Genomic DNA, 18,734 nt, shown 5'->3' with positions numbered 1-18,734 from the left:
TGAACCCACTTCAAGGAATCTTTGTAAACTGTCATTTGCAAGCTCCTGAGAAGGGAGGCCACGCCTGTTTAGTTCACCCCTGCGTCTCCAGGGCCCAGCAGAGTACTTGGATCTCGGCAAGCCCTCAAGAAATACTTGTTGAATGAATGAGAAAGTGATCACACATCGTTCTTGTGACTAATGCCTGTGCACGGGGACAGGCCCTCTCTCCCTGGCCTTCCCCATGGAAACAGGACCCTCCCAATACAGGGAAGACCTCAGCGACAGTGCCACCGTCTAGCTGGGTGACCGGGTACGTGCCTGACCCCTGGGAGTCACAGTGCCTGCACCTGCTGCCTGGTGGCCAGGGGACTCGAGTGACGACCCCAGCTCTGTCAGGCCCGTGACCCCGGACAAGTCAGTGAGCTTGTCTGAGTCACAGTTTGTTGCTCTTTATAAAGTGGGCAGGAGAGTGCTGGCCAACACACCTGCTGGGAAGGGACAGGACACACTCGGTTGTGGGTCTTAGCCCACAGTTCCTAATGCAACAGACACTGATCGGAATTGCTTTATTTTCCCATTGATACTTTTAAGGGGTTTGTCTTCCTTCTTACTATGCTGCTCCACGCATGAAGCTAATGTGGTTACAATAACGAGACACTGCTCTCCTGATGCATTAAAAGCACGTGTAGATCCTGGAGTCCCTGGATCGAGTCCCGCATCGGGCTCCCTGCTCGGCAGGGAGTCTGCTTCTCCCTCTGACCCTCCCCCCTCTCATGTGCTTGCTCTCTCTCATTCTCTCTCTCTCAAATAAATAAATAAAATCTTTAAAAAAAAAAAAAAAAGCACGTGTACCTTTAGAAGATGCAGTATGTTTCATTGCCTCGGTCTATTACCTAGAAGTTTCTAGCTACTCACTTCAGGGTCTGTACATGTGATAGGAGACATCAAAGAGGACACTGATGGATTGTGGGGGCTCGAGGCAAAGACTGATCACCGTCTCTAGGTTGCTTTCTAGGCCAAAGCCTGGTCTGTAAGGCCGTGACTCCACACTACTTACCGGCGTTTTGCAGTGTGGTCGGACTGGTACGGGGAAGACAGCCTGTGCGAAGTGAGAACAAGAGAACCGAGGCCATCAGGACCCCCGACTCCAGCTTAGGCCAGTCTGGGGTCTGTTCCCCGCTGTCCCCTGAAGGTCTCCCTCCCCCGCCCCACCCAACTTACTCCTTTGATGTTAATCACAGCTCCAGGGGGTCCCGGGGGCCCTGGAGGACCAGGTAAGCCAGGTGGGCCCTGAAGGGAGAAGAAAGGCCATGCCTGAGTTCAGGTTATTGCGAGCGCAGAGGCACTGCAGGATATTTTCTCCAGGATTTGGGGACATGACGTGAAAAGAAGAGTCCTCTAAAGTCGACTAACTTCTCCCACAGGTAGGCCTGACACTTCTAAAGAGCACGACTGCATCCGGGACTCCCATGGCATCTTTATAGCAACCCATGGGGGAGGCAGCGGAGCAAACAGTCTCCCTGGTTTACAAATGGAGGCCGAGGCCCCGAGAGGGGAAGTGACTCGCTCAAGGCCACACAGTCGGAACTCAGATTCTGACTCCCAGAGCAGTGCTCAGCCAACACAGAAACCCACCACTTCTCCACCAGCACATCCCTACTATGGAGGGGCAAGTGGGGTGGGGAGGCTCCTTCACCAGACTTGGTACCTGGGAGAGTGCCTCATAAATGCAAAAATAAATGCAAAACTCTTGCTCAATAGCAGAGCTATTTTCAAAGCCAGGTCAACCTGGCCTTAGTACCACACAATGTTTTCTTCTCCAAGCCTGGATCTGAAGCAGGACCTCACAGTAGGAGGGGTGAGGCTCTGACCACAGGCACGAGGAGTCTGGCCTGCTCAGAAGCCACACTCATTACCCTAAGTGAAGGCATGAGTGTCTGCTTTTCCGAGCAGCTGCAGCGGGCTTGACAAGTGTGAGCCAGTCCCCACAAGCTTCGGGAAAACTGCATATCAGATTTCTGGACATACAAAGGAGAGACAGCGTGGCCCAAACAAAAGCAGTCTTTGCAGAGTCTGGTACATAGTAGGTGCTCAATAAACGTTCGCTTCCTTATTGTAGATCCTGGAAACTGCGGATGTCCCCAGTGTCTGCCATCTTGTGAGGCTCGGCCTAAGTAGCTGACCTACCTTTGAAATGCACTCACAAGCGTGTCCTGAGCCCCTAGGGATGTGCGAAATCCCTGGGACTGGGTACGGATGGAAGACGGGATATTACCCCAGGGCCAGAAGACTGGGATTTGAGACCAGATTTCCTGACTACACCTGGACTGCTTTCTCCCACTCTCCCTTTTGGGTCTGGACAAGGAAGCTTATGTTCCATTAAGGTGCTTTCAGTGACAGGGACCCTCCTGAGAGTGAGCTGGAGGACAGCGATGGGCTGGAGGATCTTTGGAAGTGGCAATGGAGGAAGGAGAAAAACATTCCTAAAGATACTGTCTGCAAGCCCCACTCGCTGGACCTGGCACTCTCTCGGTCCTCCTCTGGGCACTGGACTCAGGGCTCTGTCCCCGGGGAGTGCGGGGTTGGGGCAGTGGTCATGTCACTCACCGGCATCATGATCCCTTGGTCTCCTTTGGCGCCCTTGAGGCCATTCAGTCCTGGGCGACCCTGAAACCCACACGTGATGCCTTAGTAAACCCACTGCCCAGCCACTAGCCCGGCCCACATGTCCGCCCCTCCCGTCCAGTCTGAGGAACACCAACACCTACAGGTCGTCCGGGAAGGCCAAACTCTCCTTTGTGTCCTGGCGGTCCTTTGGGCCCCTAGAGGCAAAACAATTACCAGATTAGAAAAGAACAGAAAGTCAAGGGCTAAGGCGATGGGAGACACTGGCCTGACTTCACGAGCAGGGGTGAGGATGAATCACTGAGGGGAGGAAGGAGGACAACAGGCAATTATGAAGTATCCACCTGCCTGCCACCTTGTCTCCCAACCTCTCTGCTCTTGGCTGGGACCACCTGTTCCACCCCTTACCTCCCCAGGCGCTCCTGCCGGCTCTGCCCCACCCCAGACTCCGGACCCCACCCTCTCAGTCAGGGCTAACAAAGGAGCAAGAGGTCAGTAGTTCAGGGCCTCAGCCCCCAGGTAGCAGGGTGCTGGGGTAGCTTAGAAGCTGGACCTTTGGGATGCCTGGGTGGCTCAGCCAGTTAAGCGTCTGCCTTCGGCTCCGGTCATGATCCCAGGGTCCTGACTGAGATCAAGTCCCGCATGGGGCTCCTTGCTCAGCGGGGAACCTGCTTCTCCCTCTGCCTGCCACTCCCTCTGCTTGTGCTCTCTCTCTTTCTCTGACAAATAAATAAATAAAAATCTTAAAAAAAAAAAAAAAAGAAGCTGGACCTTTGCTCTAGGTCTTATGTCCCAGGACTCTCCCTGTCTCCAACTGGAATAATGCAGACCTGCCTCACCCCTCATGGCAGCCCAGCCTGAGAACCTGCTCCAGAATTGGGCTTCTGCCTTGCTCCTACCTGTCTCTCAGGACCAGAGTCTTGGTCTGGCACCCCACTTCTCCAGAGAAGTCCTTGACCTGTGGACCCTTATTCATCCCAATGGTGGCTTTCTATGTCTTCATGCTTCTAGAAACAGTGCCCTGTTCCAATCTCCTGCAGGAACCCTCACACCTTCTGGCATCTGAGATACATACAATGCACACGATCTCTTCCCAGAAAAGTTCTCCCTCCAGTCTGCACGCTCCTACTTCTGTAGCTGGGTCTGCCCTGTCTCCCAAGGGATGACTAGTTTAAGCCAAGTCCCTTCATCCTGCTGCATTAACATACATGGCCATGCCCTGGAGAATGGCAAATAAAGCTGAGTGGAAACAGGCTCTGTACATAAAAGACCCAGCCCACATTACTCCTAATGCAAGAAAAGCAAGAACAGAAGGAATCACAGGACACGGGCCACTTGGTGGTATGTTCAGTGCAGAGCTTCTCAAACATTAGTGTGTATGGGCATCACCTGGGATCTTGTCAAAATGCAAACCCAGGGTGGGGCCTAAGGCTCTGCAGTTCTGACAAGCTCCCAGGTGATGCTGATGCTGCTGATCCATGAGCCACGAGTAACACGGCTCTAGGGAATTTGTAAAGAAGTGTAGGCTGTACCGGTCAGGAAGGCCACAGCTGCCCTATATGGCACCTTTATGCAAATTAGGAGCAGGTGCTCCCTTACTGTCTGTACCTGGCAAGCTGGGCACACACTGGGCCTCAGCAGGAACGATTGAAGTGGCCATCTGCAGCGGCCTGCTGGCCACCATTGCTAACTACCGCTACTTCCCATGGGACTGGATGCTAGTAAGTGATTAACCAGTGGTTAACACAATACTCCCCCAGTCTGCCTTAACCCACAGTTTCTCCCCTGCAGGCCATCCATTCTGCCTGACATAGAGGACCAAAGGCCTCAGAAGGTCCTTTGAAGGATGCACCTTGGAGGTTATGGGCCATTCATTCACCAAAGACATGTATACATCTGTGAGGTCCTTTCTCCCCAGGCCTGGGGTCCGGCTTCAACCAAACAAACCCTGTGTGCAAATCTCCAGGCCAAAATGCTTCCAAAGAAATGTTTCCTGGAGGCAGTCGGAAAACCCTGGACACAGAGTCTGACAGGCTTGGTTAAATCCCCAGTGCACCACTTACAAGCTGTGTGACAATGGGCAAGCTCCTCACTCTCTTTGACCTTGGTGTCCTGGTCTCTAAAATGGGGATTCTGATATTCACCTCTCAGAGTGCTAAGGATGAAATGAGATGGCGTGAGGTATCAGTGCATCTGAGCCGCAGTGGGGGTCCTACACCTGAATTTTCTTGTTCTTTGTCGGGGCCGGGGGGGACGACAAGACAAGAGAGGTTTGTAGTTCATTCTGGAGAGAACTGGTAGCTTACAAAACCATTCAGCAGCCCAACTGGGTTACAGATTCCTAGAGCAAGTAAGGTGAGAGGGCCCTATGATATCATCTAGTACTAATTCAATACCTTCACCTTACAGAAGCCCAGACAGAAGTGGACTCGCTCAAGGCCTCATGACAAAGGAGCCGAAAAAGCAGAGAGACTCTCTGGGACTCCTCCGAGGGGCTCCCGGGGCAATGGGTCCTCAGCTGGCAAGCACGGGCAAGCACGGGGTACCTGGGCGTGTGCAGCACCATCCGGGGCTCCTCGCCTTCCTGGGCACACAGCTCAACCACACATTTGTGCGTCCCGCCCCCCCATCCTCCCCCCGTGGCATCTGAGTTCTTTCTGGCCGTAGAATGTGCTAAAGGTAATGTTCATCATCTTCCATGACCTCTTCCCCCCCACCCCGCCCTAGCCTCAGCCTGCCTGCTGGAAGATGCCAGTGTGGCCTCGAAGCCACCAGATGGAGTCACAGGACGGAAGCATCCTGGGTTCCTGAGTCACTGCTGGGAGGGGAGATGCCCGCCGAGGAACCACCACCGTGGGCTTGCGGGACTGAGAAACAAGCTGCTTCTGTTAAACCAGTGAGACTTTTACTACATTACAATCAGCCTACCCTAATCCTCACGCATCTTGCCACATCCTTTCTATTTTCACAACCAGGACAACTCAGTCTAATGGAGCCAAAGTATGATAAACCCCTCAGCCCCCAGGCCAGACCCGGCTGAGAGATGCTCTGGCTTACCATTGGTCCCGGGGCTCCGTGCACTCCAGGTTCACCCTAAAGCAGGGAGACAGAACTTGTCATTCAGAGGGACACAGCCTGCAGCAGGAACAAACATGGGATGCTGACGCAGCTGTGTGCCTTCAGGGTCTGGTGACGTGATTACCTTTTTCCCCTGCAGCCGTTCCAGAGGAATGTCCCCTGTCAGGATGGCACCTGGCTCTCCCTTCTCGCCCTGCAATTCAGAGAACCTTTCGATGAAGTGGGCCCCCCTCCTCACTGCCTCATCTGGAGCCTCCCTCGGCCCCCGCAGTCCTGCAGTCCCGCCCCCGCCCCTCCAGCCCCACCGCTCTGTCACTGGAGAGAGAACTGCAGCAGCCTCCTCGGGGGGTGCCCTCTGGGTCATCCCCTCCATACACCACAGGACCAGGCAGGGGTCCTGCAAGCCCCCCCAGGGCTCCTGCTGCTGACAGATCTGCATCCTCACCCCCTACCCTCCAGGAGCCAGCCTGACGAGGCCCTCCCCACCTCTTGCTACACGGCACCCCTCTGAGAACCTCTGGCTCCTCATTTATTTGGTGGCTGGCTTTCCTAACAATCCTTATTCTTGTTAAAACCTCTGCAACTGGTAAAGAGACAAAGGTATGAACACCAGAAGCCTCTCTCAACACAGAGGCCTTGTGTCTCCATGTGGAACTTTGTCCCCTAACTCCAGGATCCTGTGCAAGCCTGATCAGGGCAAAGTTATCTCAGATGCTAGGGAACTGGGGAGATGGGTAGACTGGTGGCAAATCCTGCCCCAAATCCTGTCCTCAGCAGAGCCATCTACTTATCCCAGGAAGCTTCCAAGAAGGTATTTGTGCACAGAGGAGGCCAGGTGGAGGAACCCTCTGTATCATTCTGAGGCTTTGGCTCGGAACTTCAGCGCTGGCCCCTGGGGGCTGGGCTGGGGCCCGCTGAAGTCTCCCTTCCACGGGGCCAGAAGCAGCCGGGACAGCGTCTTCCGTCCGTCCCCCTAAGGCCGCACCTCATATTCGGACCTTACCGCTCCGCTGGTGAGGGATGGCAGTCCTGAGCACGGCCGCAGCAAGAAGGACAAGCACAAAAGCGTTAGACACAGAGCAAGAGAAAGTGTGTTTGCCGTGAGGGCTGGAGCATAGCTGGCTGGGCGCGCATCCCAGTTTTCAAGATGGCAGGAGATTAGGGCGATGGCGTGCAGGTCTCGCTAGAAACTGTGTTTAAGGCAAGAACCACTCTTGCTTGACCAGGCCTCCTCCCAAGCCAGAGCAGCTGCTTGCCAAAGGCCCAAGGCAGCCAGAAGCATCCCAAGACATCACCCCATGTGGCGCCAAACTTAGACCCCCAGCACACTGCACCCCTCCCCCCTAAGACTGTGGTTCAACACACGCTGGAGCCTCTGTTGGGGGGCCAGGGTGAAATGGTGGGGGGAGGAGAAAAGAGAGAAGCTTAATGCTCCCTCCTCTTGAAGACATACCCACCCTCCAAGACTCTCAAGGCAGGCTCCGGGGCTGCTCCTACTGGCTTCGCACAGATCTCCAGCACAGCAATGGCCATACTTTCTGTTGGCTAATTGCACGTCTGCTCCTCCTATGTTACTTCTATGTCCCTAGTGCCTACTCTGGGAAACTGGCTGGCACACCCCAGGGAACGGATATACGACAGATGAGTACACAAAGGGACAGATGAATTAATGACCCAGTCCCCAGTCATTGCAATCTGTGTAAGGATGTCACTCTCCGCCTTATCTATAAAAACCAACTGGGGAGTTAATTCTAAGAGGCAAATGTGGAAGGGTATAAAGGTCCCTTCAGTGTCCTGGGGGTTCCAAGGACATGCTTTGCATGCTAAATATTTATTCCAAAGCTTTTGGACCAAGACTGCCATCCCAATGCAGAATGCCCAGCTTATAATTTCTAAATATTAGCATGCATTGTACTTATTAATTATCTATTCTTTCATCCAATAAATGCCTTGGGTGCCATCTGTGTACCAGGACCTATGCTAAGCACTGGAAGTACAGAAAAGAAATTGGCATGTGGCCTGCCCTCAGGGAACGCACACTCTAATGGGGGTGCCCAACAGGGTAGTTAGACAAAGCACAGCACATGTGACAACAACATTCAAGGCACATTGAGTTCTTTTCCAAAACTGTGATGAGAACCAATTTCTCCACCCATGGCCCACCTACACCTTGGAGGACCATGGAAATTAGAAAAGTTAATAGCTGGGGAGTGACTGCCAATAACTCTGGAGTTTCTTCTTGGCATGAAAATGTCCAAGAATTTGGTAGTGGTGATGGTCGCACAATTTTGTGAATATACTAAAAGTCACTGAACTTTACAATCCTTTAAGGAGTGGATTTTGTATTATATGGATTATAGCTCAGAAATTTTTAAAAAGTTAACTGGGGCTTTCAGCCAACTGGAAATTCTTAGCAAATTCTGGAGCATGATCTCACTCAATACCTGGCTCCCTCTTACCTGTTCTCCTTTCAGTCCTGGAAATCCAGGCACACCGATGTCACCTTTTGGTCCTCGAGGGCCCTGGAAGGAATCATCAGGTTTTTTTGTGACTTGTTAAGACGAAAATGTCTTAACCAAATGGAAGTATTTCTTTTTTTTTTTTTTTTTTTCAAAAAGTACAAGGATAGAGAGTGTCATTCCACCGGTGGGAGGAAGTGACCATGAGCCATGAAGTTGTGGTCTGGTGGAAAGTAGACATCACTGAGTGTGAGCAGGTCTGGGGCTTCCTCCGACAAGCACGGCTGAAACAGCCTGGTCCTGCTGCCTCTGCTGGCCCCGTGGGTCCTTCCAGGCCATCCTGCAGCCGGCCTCCACCCACCATCCACCTTCCGTAACCCCTACTTCTTCTCTGGCTCCCTACCATTTATGGGACGGGATCCAGACATCCCAGTCTGACACCCAAACCCAGCCCAGCCAGCCTCGGCACCTCATCCCCTGCCCCCTGTCACCCCACCAGGTGCCTTCCCCTCTGCGCCTCCACCCATGCCCTTCCCCCTGCAGGAACGCCCATCCGCCCCTCTACAGAGCCAAGTTCTGCACACCCAGCCAGAGGTGACCTCTTCTCAACTCCAACAGACACTGAATACCTGTGACGATGACTCATAGCCAGATGTCTGCCCCAAAAAGGCTTACACGCTTTACTGCCATGGAGCTTTGCACTAGGCCTGTCCTCTCTGCTGGGTTAAAGGGTGAGTTACCCACAAGAGCAGTGGCTTTCAAATATTTGTTATTATTATTTTTTAGCAATGAAGCTCTTTTCTTTCCTTTTTTCAAACAAGACTTCAGTGAAAACCCAATATATAAAATATGTCAAATGGAGCTTTTTTATTGGAGGTCAGGGGACCGGAACCTGCCTTTGTGGCCCCCTCTTTACTCCCTAAAAGTGGCCCTGGAGGCTGCCTCAGGAACACAGAACTACTCATCTAGAGGAAAACGTATTCTGGAACATGCCACCAGTTAGCAGCCAAGCCAGGGCCAGAGCTCAGAGGTGTGGCCTCTTCTTTCCCTAACGAAGAGGCGTCCTCCACAGCTGCCACTCTCTCTCATGTGTCTAAGGTCTAGTTCATACGTATTTTCAGTGTCATCATCGGATATGTTCCTTTTACAAAATGTAAAAAGTTCAGAAAAGTAGAAAGAAATAGAAAAAAAAATCGCTTATAATTCCACCATCAAGAATAAATTTATGCCGCAGTTTTGATAAATTTCCTTCATTTATCCGGAGACAGTGCATAGGCCTGTCGGCATTGGGACCTTTCGGAGCTGTAGTGTCTTGGAGAAATCATATAGATTTCACTCTGGAGCCCTGAGCTTCAGCACATGCTCAACGTTTTACATAGAACTGATCACTTTCTCCACAGAAATGCACATGCACCTTCCACGGTGGAAACCCCAATAGCGTGCACACAGACTATGGATTGTTGGACTTCTAGTCTGTGATTCTCCTTCCCCCATCCTCCATCGCTACCATCTTCTCACTTCAGGAAACCGACCTGCTGGGACTGTATCGACCATATCTATCTATCTATCTATCTATCTATCTATCTATCTATCTATCTATCTATCTATCTATCTTAGACTGAAATGCTTGACTCATCCACTTGCGTTCACAGAAAGCCCATCATTGGCTCTGGTTTCTGCTGGTACTGTGGGAGAAAGAGATAAGACCCAACCTCCACAAGCTGTTCACAGTAAAATCGAGAAAAAAAGACAAGGACACAAATAACTGTTATTCAGAGCAGAAAAGAATCACAGCAGAGCTGAAAATAAAGCCTATGGGACTCAGAGGAGGAAAGGATCACTCCAGGTGGAGGTCAACAAGGATAGGTTACATGCACAAGATGGCATCAGAGCTTGGTCATGCAGAAAGGGAATGGCATTCCAGGTGGAAGGAACAGAATGAACACAGATCCAGGGCGCAGAGGGAAAAGGTCTATTATACTTACTGGAAATCCTGGCAGCCCAGGTATGCCCTCCGGACCCTGTGACATACCAAAAACCAAGCAGGCGGGTTAGGGGTAGCATTTCCAGAGCCAGCAGGAACACTGTGCCTCAGGGGTCCACCCCTCCCAGAACCTCTCAAAGGCCCAAGCATGTTCCTGCGGAGGTGGGGGAGGTGGGGGGATCTCATGATCCGTTTGTAGAGGAGGATGCCGAGGCCCGGGAGGGGAAGGAAACGTGCAGAGTCATACGGCTAGTTAGTGACAGAGCCAGAAATTGTGCCCAGGAGCCCAGAGGCCCCACTCCCACCCCACCCCCAGGCAGGACTCTGCATTTGAAGTGGCTGACTCCTGCTCTGTGAAATCACTCAGTGTCAACCTCCACACATGTTCTTGGAGAATAACACCCTCATTTCTGAGGAGTGGGCCCAAAGAGTGCACTGAGGTATTTGGGAGTGGGAGTGGGGGCGTGCTGGTGACACTCAGTTCTTCTCCCTCAGAGAAGAATACACAGAGAGTCTGTGGTTCCCTCCCACATTGGCCAGGGCTCTGCCTGCTGGCTCAGGTACCCACGTACTCATTAAATGTCTGTGAGTTTGGCAGAATACATGAAGAGAGACAACTGGATAGCAACACATTTCTCAATACCCTATCTATACAGTGGGGTGGGAAAGCATGAGGGTGCTGGCCAGGACTTGAGTCCCTTCAGGGAGGGAAGGGCCTCTGAGTAGGAAAATCTTGGCCCTTCATTAGGACTGAAAAGGACCCTTGAGGGCCTGGATTTGCTAAGGGGAGGACAGGGATTGGTGGGGAAGGTGGATTCTAGAGGTGGGGAGAGGGAGAAGAGGTGGGGGCAGACAAGGCCCAGGGACTCTTAGAACAGAGAGGCCAAATCTTTGATTTGAGCCTGTACGTTGCTTTAGTAATAACCCACCTAATACCCTAAACCTATAATAGTTTGGGAAATACCAAGACCCCCTGTGAGATGACTTTTGCTTGACAGCTGGTTTGCTTTATGGGTTGATTACTGGGGTGTTTTGAGTGATTTTCCAGAAATCAAGGAAAGGGAGCCCCAGTAGATGTAATGCAAAAGAGACAGTGGAAGGACCCACCAACAGAGGTCACCCAGCAGGAAAGACTGGCTCTAGAAGCCTAGATATCTGCAGAAGCCTCGGGGAGAGCACCAAGGTTCCCCAGGACATGGGTGGTGGGGGTCCAGGGCAACCTCAGTGGGGACTGCAGGGGTGGGTGACCCCTGAAGACATCTGGGCTGCCCAGCTGTGGACACATAAGCCTCAGTCTCCATGTGGGCTTGCAAAGAGCGCGCCATTTGCAAAGCAGGTCCACATGCACCAACCTCTCACGAGCTGCCCCAGAGCTGGGGAGGCATTATCAGATAACAGGCTCAGAGGCTCAGGGGGTGTGTGGCAGACAGGCTGGAACCCCAAGGCTCCTCAGAACTCTTTCCTCTCTCCCCAGCTGTCACCAGCACATGCTGGGAGGTGCAATGGGGATGTATGGCACAGACTGCAGGAAGAAGCTTCCTTCCTCTTAGGTCCTGTTGTGCCATAGACCAACTCTGTGGACTCACAGAGATACTGTAGCTTCACTGAGTGTTCCTGATCCCTAACGGGGGGCTAGAAAGATTGAAGCAAGTCATGTTCTCTCCCTGTGCACTGGTTTTCCCATTAGCACAAGGTTAGGTCTCTTTAGGCTCTTCCCATTCTATGAAATGAGATCACGTTAAGAAAAGCAGGCCAAAGCCATCACATGGACATCAATGGGTTTGTTACTTATGATTCTCTGATTTCCATGATGCATACTTCTGATACATGAGACCGGAAGCTTCCACTGCATTGGACAAAACTCCCCGATGAAATTAACGCAATAGCAACTTCTCAGAAATGCAAAGTTCTTTTTCCATTCTAGTCTGATATATTCTAGCTCCAGTGCTTCAGGAGCTAAAAGGGCGCCAAACCGACCCAACTTCACTTCCACAGGGGCCTCTGGGTAGGACCCTCGCTCTAGGGCAGCTATGGATACGCACCGGAGGCCCAGTGAGCTCAGGGATGTCCGAGAGATTCACGAACCCATGGGTGACGTTGCTCAAGGACTGAAGAGAAAGCAAACAGACAATGAGACAGAGGGCGGCACATGCCCACCCTGCTCCTGGCAGTGGAGGCTGTAACTGAAGTCACCGCAGCGTGACAAAACACAGGCGGACATGATAACACCCTCAACTCGCTGCCAACACATCCATCCCCTCCCCCACTTCTTTTTTTTTTTTTTAAGATTTTATTTATTTATTTGAGACAGAGAGAATGAGAGACAGAGAGCATGAGAGGGAGGAGGGTCAGAGGGAGAAGCAGACTCCCTGCCGAGCAGGGAGCCTGATGCGGGACTCGATCCCGGGACTCCAGGATCATGACCTGAGCTGAAGGCAGTCGCTTAAACGACTGAGCCACCCAGGCGCCCCCCTCCCCCACTTCTTATAAAACAGCCCTGAGCTGCTGTAGCACCTTCTTCTTTCAGTTAACCTTAAACTTGCACAATACGTGAATGCCTGCTCTTTTAAAATTTTAAACACCCGTCTAGATTTTTAAGCGCACACACACACACACACACACACACAATCTCCACAGTAAGCTTACAGTGTTGGTAGTGTGTGTGTGTGTGTGTGTGTGTGTGTGTGCGTGCGCATCTGTGCTTGTGTCCATGTGCCTGTTTTCCATAAAAGGCATTCAGGCTGTCTGTATTATTTTTCCACTTCTTTTCTCCAACCCTACAGCATGGCCATCCTTCCACGTGGAACTGGCGGTACGGACATGTTTAGTTTTAAGAGATTGCTAAAGGGCTGTCTAAAGGGGCCGTACAATTTACACTGTCGCTAAAGCATATGATATTAACGATTTCATCACACCCTTACCCATGCTTGATGTTTTTAATCCCCCTCCCTTTTTTTAAACTCTAGTCATCCTTTTTTCCTAGTTATTTGGGACTTTTTATCTTTCTGTCATCTACCAGTGTGACATCGTTTGTCTCCAAAGGGCCACAGTTTTTCACCAATGTGATGCCCTAACATGAAGGGGACCTTGCTCTGGTCTCAAGCACATCCCAGCCTTCTCTACAAATTTCCATCACTCTCCATCCCCTCCACAGCCATCAGCTCCCTGTGCCTTGGACACACTCAGGTTTTCTCTTCTGAGCTGTGGCTCAGGTGTGCCTGCCACCTGACTTCTGGAAGTTCTGTCCTTCACACTTACCTGGTAAGATCCTTCTCAGCTCTCGAGTCTCCACTCAAAGGTACTTCCAGAAAGTCTTCCTTAATTTCTCATATCCCAAAACATCTTCCTTACTTGTTCCCCCACTTATGTTCCTCTGCTTCTCTGTTACACCTCTGTTATAGTCATTCTCTTGACTGCAAATGCTGCCAACCAGGGGAATGTTCTGGAAGCACCATGCGAGAGAGGTGGTACTGGGGTAGGAACAGACATGCAGGGCGTGCTGGCAGGTGAAAACTCCAGTGTCAGAAGCCAGCTATGTGCCCTCTGTGTAACCACCAGCCCTGAAGGCCCTGAGGTTGTGGACAACCTTCTCTCTCCTTCAGCAGAGGCAGAAAATACATAGCCATACTCCAACCTGGATGATACTCACACTGGACAGGACCTCGATGCGACCAGGTGGCCCCCTGGGTCCAGGGGGTCCCATAATGCTGGCTCCATCCATGCCCCTGTCACCCTGGATACAACAGTGATAGTGGAAAAAAAATTCACTGTACATGAATAACGCTCCTAGAACCTGGCTGGAAATTTCCCCCACCCCCACCTCAGATCTGTAACCTCACCTTGGGTCCCTGGTCTCCTTTTTCTCCTTTGGGACCCTGGTAAAACAAACAAACATTCTTTGGTTTTCTTCTCTTCACTTTGCTTACTCCCCATCTATCCTCCCATCTTGCCATCTCTCCCTAAGCGCCCACATGGATTTTGCCCCCAGATAATAGGAGTAAAAGATGATGGGCAAATTCCCCTTCCAGAGTCAGAAAGAAGGAACACCCACAGAAGCTCTCTCCCAGCCCAGGGTGTGTGTCCTCTTAACCCTGAATCTCAGAGCCCTCTGCATCTGGAGGATAGGGAAGGGTCTTATTTAATCACGGACGGGGCTATGCTGCTTGCCCCTATGAGGCTCTTTCTCCTGGACCGGTATGCTCAGCTCTGGGTCCCATCTGACAAAGATAATGAGATCGGTCGTCTCAAGAGCAGGAATCATTGCAGGAGATGGACCACACCTCCCTGGGGCTTGATGCAGGGGGGAGGAGCACCTGTCAGGAGCGCAGAGTTCTGAAATGAGGAAAGGGTGAGTACTGAGGGGGCAGCAGGTAGGAGACAATGAAACAGAGATGCTTGATGGTAAGGGACGAGAGACAGAGAGGACTTTCAAGTTTTCCCCTACGGATGTCTTGTGCAAAACGTCTCCTCAAAGAAACAAGCTATAAAGAGCACTTGGTCTCCCCATGGCACAGCTGGAAGCTGAAGGCATGGAGAGGGAGAATTACTGAAAATAGCAGAGGCAGGATGGCACGCCCCCGCTTCCTCACTCCAGCAAGCCAGTCCTCCAAATGAAGGCTTCCAAACTCAACCTACACTCGGAGCCACTGGTCCGGAGATTCTGGGTTCGTGTAACAGCCTGATGCTTCCAGACCCTTCGGTATCCTGGAGAAGGGAGGAGAATGAGAATTTCATATCCAATTCCTGAGCACCTCCTGGTGCCAGGTGTGGAGCTGGGCCCTGGGGCTGGGCTCAGTGTGGGAGTCACCACCATCCTTGCTGTTGGACCAGTGTTCTGTTAGCTGGTTTTTCCAACAGTCCCCAGGGCACACTGTTCTTGAACCACAGAAAGGGGGGAAATTACCTCAAACCCAAGTCCCGTTGCACATCCAGGACCTGGGGGCCCTGGGGGTCCAGGAGGCCCCGGGGGTCCCATGACCCCAGGAGAGCCAACTTGTCCATTTTTCCCTGGAGGTCCTGGTAAGCCTCTGTTGCCAGGGTCGCCCTGTAAGGAAGATGGCAGGTTTATTGTGTAGCCCTGGGTTCACTCGTGAAAGAAGTAACAAACATGCCTGAGTCCGAAAATCATTCTTTGAACTTAAGGAGGTTGATGGGTTCTCTGATGGGCACTGCTTTGAGTACAGAAACTGCTGTCTTGCTAGTGGACATTTCACTTGGAGACAAGCCGAAGCACCCTGTGTGGAGGGCAGGGGAGGTGAGCAGACACGGCAGGTTGTCAGCCCTCCATCTCCAGCCACTCTGCTTTCCCAGAGCAGTTCCTGAGATCTGGCTCTCTCTGCTCCCTGACACGCAAAGGCTTAGCACTCCAGCCCAACAGTCCAATTATAGTAAACCCAGAGGAAGGAGAATGAGAAGAAAGCTTTTTCTTTTTCTTTTACCTTTTCACCGACTGAGCCATTAGGCCCTCTTGCGCCCTGTAAAAAACACATGCACACAAAACAAAAAGCACAAAAAGGGCCAATTAATATACATCTCATTTGGTATAATCAAAAGAAAAGAAAATGCAGAATTATCAACTCTTAAGTAACAGGATCTTAAAATGGGCTTATGTCTCCAAGCTGAGTGCTTGAGTCAGTTTTCTAGGCAAGTTACACTGAAAGCTTGAGATATCCATTTTTCAACTATTAGCTCATTACCTGGAGAAGTTGAAGATGAACCAGGGAGAGACTGTAGAGGAAGAATTCCCTTGGAGGATTGTCCGTGTCCTAGCCAGTCTCTTACCCCACCCTCCCATGATGCAAGTAAAGGGATATGTCCCCTACTTGAACCAAGAAAGGAGCTCTAAGAACTTGATATGTATTCCCTAGATTTTTAGAGATTTGTGGAATGATGACTGACTTCCTTCTGGATATATCTAAAGACCAAAAGCTGGCTGGGGTGGCCCCAGAATGGGGTTGGGGGGTATCGCTCTGAAGTAGGTTGCATGTCCATCCCCAATGGGGACCACGGTATAGGTTTAGATGGGGGGGGGTTAGATGTGGATCCCGTAGAATAGAGCCAGCTGTGAGCTCTGAGCAGAGGAGAGGGCCAGTGGGGGCTGGTGGCCAGGAACGGTCAACCACAAGAGACATGGCCCTATATCAGGGGACTGTGGGCGGGGGGCCCGCAGTGGGAGAATCTCTCAGGATTCACAAAAGAAGGAGCCAGGAAAAGGTCCTGACAGCTGATTGTGATGTACCCACCCTCTATGGCTGTGCCATTCTCCCCAGTCTCCTCTTTCCCTGGGCTGGATGGCCCTTCTATATCAAATCCATAGAAAGGACAGAATGGATAGTTCCAAAATAATATGCTCAAAAGTAAGATGGCAAATGACACTGAACCTGAAAATAGCAAGGAACACCAAAGGGAAAACACAGGAAGCTGAAGCCAGAGGCTTCGGTAGTGGAGAGAAAGCACAAGGGAAAAAGCATCCTACAGAGTGGTGGGTGTGGCTCTGATGGGCGGAGAGGTTGAAATTCCGGAGCAGGAAGGCCAGCAAGCCCTGCCCATGCCCCCTCACCTCCCAGTGCCCGCTCCGACAAGAACAATAAGCGTTGTTTCCTGGAGTCAGCGCAGAGAGCAGAGCACTGAGAGGCGAGGGAAACCTGGGGAGGTCCAGGGGTACCCCTAACTCATAAGAGCAGTTGCTGAGGGGCCCTGCCTGATGGCACACCCCACTGTCCCTGTCTTCTCCCCGAAACCTGCAAGTCTCCAAAGTAGCCGCTGCCCAACTCCCAACAATCCGAACACAGAGGCAGAAAACAGACCGAAGAGAGGTTCCAATTTCAAAAGCAAACACACAAGCAAGAAGCACCACACATCCGAGGGAAGGCAACACGGTGAAAGGGAGGCGGCAGCAACGGGGTGTCCCCCTGGGGGAGGAGCGGGAAAAGCAGCTGCCAGTCGGGACTCTAAGTGCATACAATATGCATTCTCAGGCACAGAAGGGAGGGCGGTCCAGCCACGGAACATGGGCAAACCATCATGAAATGAGCACAGTGGCTATAGAAGAGCCCCTGGAGATCTTGGAAATTGGAGATTGGAAATAAAATTGGAGATCTTGGAAATAAAAAGGAAGTGCTCTATAGGGGCTGAATCACGAGAGATGCACCTGAGGAGAGAATTACAGAACCAGGCTGCAGCACCCCACCGCCGCCCCCACCCCAGGACATTAGGGGGTGACGGGAGGGCAAGGGGTGCTGGGAGAAGGAAGTGGTGGTGGCCAGGCTCAGAGGCTTCTCTGCTGACCAGCCTGACCGGAGAGAAACTACATGGGACTTTTCACCATGGGCAGAAACAAAGAATCGCGTTCCGGTTCCGCCGCCTAATCTGGAGGCTACAGTTTCTGTGCCTGCTTTTCTTTGGTGTGACCAGCCACGCGGTCCTCTGTGGCCTGTCGCCATCTGTCCTTGAAGGAAGTGCCAACCTTGTGCACCGTTCCAGTAACAAGTCACATTGCAGTCAGGGATATTGTGACATAGAAGTTAAATTAGCCTCCTCTCTTGACTTCTGGACTCTAACCTCTGAAAACCTTATTGTGTTGCCAGCTGATCAGGTTAAAGAAAATTACATTTGGAAAGTGAAAAACAGTCTTTTATAAGTTACCTTCCCAGCTCTTCAAATCAAGAGTACATCTTGTAGCAGTTTCAAAGGAAGTTCTAGAAGGTATTTTGGACCTTGAGTTATTGGTCTCAGAAACAGATGCTTTTATCCAGCTTTGTACATGCAAAAAGGTATTTGGACCCATTCCATTGGCTCACAGATTCGGTGGCCACCATTTTGGAATCTGAGCAGACTGGCCTGGGGCATGGAAGAGCTCATATTATTGGAATTTACATGAACAGGTACAGTGGAAACTGGGAACTCCAATTACAAGAGTCAGCAAAGACTCCCTGCTCCCAAAATGATGGGGTAGAGCTATACTTCATTGCTCAGTGTGAGACCTGAGGATCTTGGAATTCCAACCAGCCAAGCTGCAGGGTTGGAGAGGCCAGTTCCACAACGGAAATACTGCAAAAGACCAAGGTGCAGGAGTGCTACAAAATCATGCTTCAGAATTCATTAGAAATTTCCGCTCGTTATGGTAACTGGATTTGCAAAGGACTTTATTAGACTTCAGTGTACAGGAACATCAAAGAACCTAATAAATACATCAGTTTTTTTTTCCTGTTGTGGTATCTGAGATGGCACAACTTACTGCCTCATGCGTGTCTATCAGCTGAGCTCATGGTGTTTGTTAATACGGATAACTTCAACTTGCTACAATTATAATTGACCATGGTCAATTTGGTTTGATGGAGGCCTGTAATCCTGATTTTGTACCAACATCTGATGGTTAAAGAAGATATGCAATAGGAAATCGGGCCAATATTGGAATGTTCAAGTGAAATAAGCTGTTACCAGCTCCAAACCCATTACTGGATCTTTGTTAAGCAATGCTCACCACGTAGGTTTTTGGGGGGCACCCTGTTCTATGGTGTGTAAGATTTAGAGAATTGCTCAAAGCCCAAGTAGGGTTCAGTGGAGAAAGGGAAGCTGATGATGATTTATTTGCATTTCCCCTCATC

The 18,734-nt window shown here is 51.1% G+C and overlaps 1 protein-coding gene across 5 annotated transcripts in view; it reads right to left on the bottom strand.

Annotated features, from left to right (window-relative positions):
* The window catches only part of COL15A1 (collagen type XV alpha 1 chain), a 103,459-nt gene that overhangs the window by 19,674 nt on the left and 65,051 nt on the right, over positions 1 to 18,734 (bottom strand). For all 5 annotated transcript variants that reach the window (XM_064579227.1, XM_064579226.1, XM_045882773.3 and 2 more), the window contains 14 exons: positions 15,567 to 15,602; positions 15,032 to 15,172; positions 14,764 to 14,832; positions 13,968 to 14,003; positions 13,778 to 13,861; positions 12,171 to 12,236; positions 10,130 to 10,165; positions 8,145 to 8,207; positions 5,810 to 5,878; positions 5,665 to 5,700; positions 2,751 to 2,804; positions 2,590 to 2,649; positions 1,204 to 1,272; positions 1,040 to 1,081 (listed from right to left, as the gene is read on the bottom strand). In XM_064579227.1, the coding sequence (XP_064435297.1) occupies positions 1,040 to 1,081; positions 1,204 to 1,272; positions 2,590 to 2,649; positions 2,751 to 2,804; positions 5,665 to 5,700; positions 5,810 to 5,878; positions 8,145 to 8,207; positions 10,130 to 10,165; positions 12,171 to 12,236; positions 13,778 to 13,861; positions 13,968 to 14,003; positions 14,764 to 14,832; positions 15,032 to 15,172; positions 15,567 to 15,602 (861 nt within the window). The remainder of the gene's footprint in view (positions 1 to 1,039; positions 1,082 to 1,203; positions 1,273 to 2,589; positions 2,650 to 2,750; positions 2,805 to 5,664; positions 5,701 to 5,809; positions 5,879 to 8,144; positions 8,208 to 10,129; positions 10,166 to 12,170; positions 12,237 to 13,777; positions 13,862 to 13,967; positions 14,004 to 14,763; positions 14,833 to 15,031; positions 15,173 to 15,566; positions 15,603 to 18,734) is intronic.

This window comes from Mirounga angustirostris, unplaced genomic scaffold, assembly GCF_029215605.1.
Source record: "Mirounga angustirostris isolate CCGP_5_RB_7025 unplaced genomic scaffold, mMirAng1.0.hap1 SCAF_15, whole genome shotgun sequence".
Classification (NCBI taxonomy): Eukaryota; Metazoa; Chordata; class Mammalia; order Carnivora; family Phocidae; genus Mirounga; species Mirounga angustirostris.
Note: the sequence above shows the minus strand (reverse complement) of the source record. Positions and strands in the feature narration are given on the sequence as shown.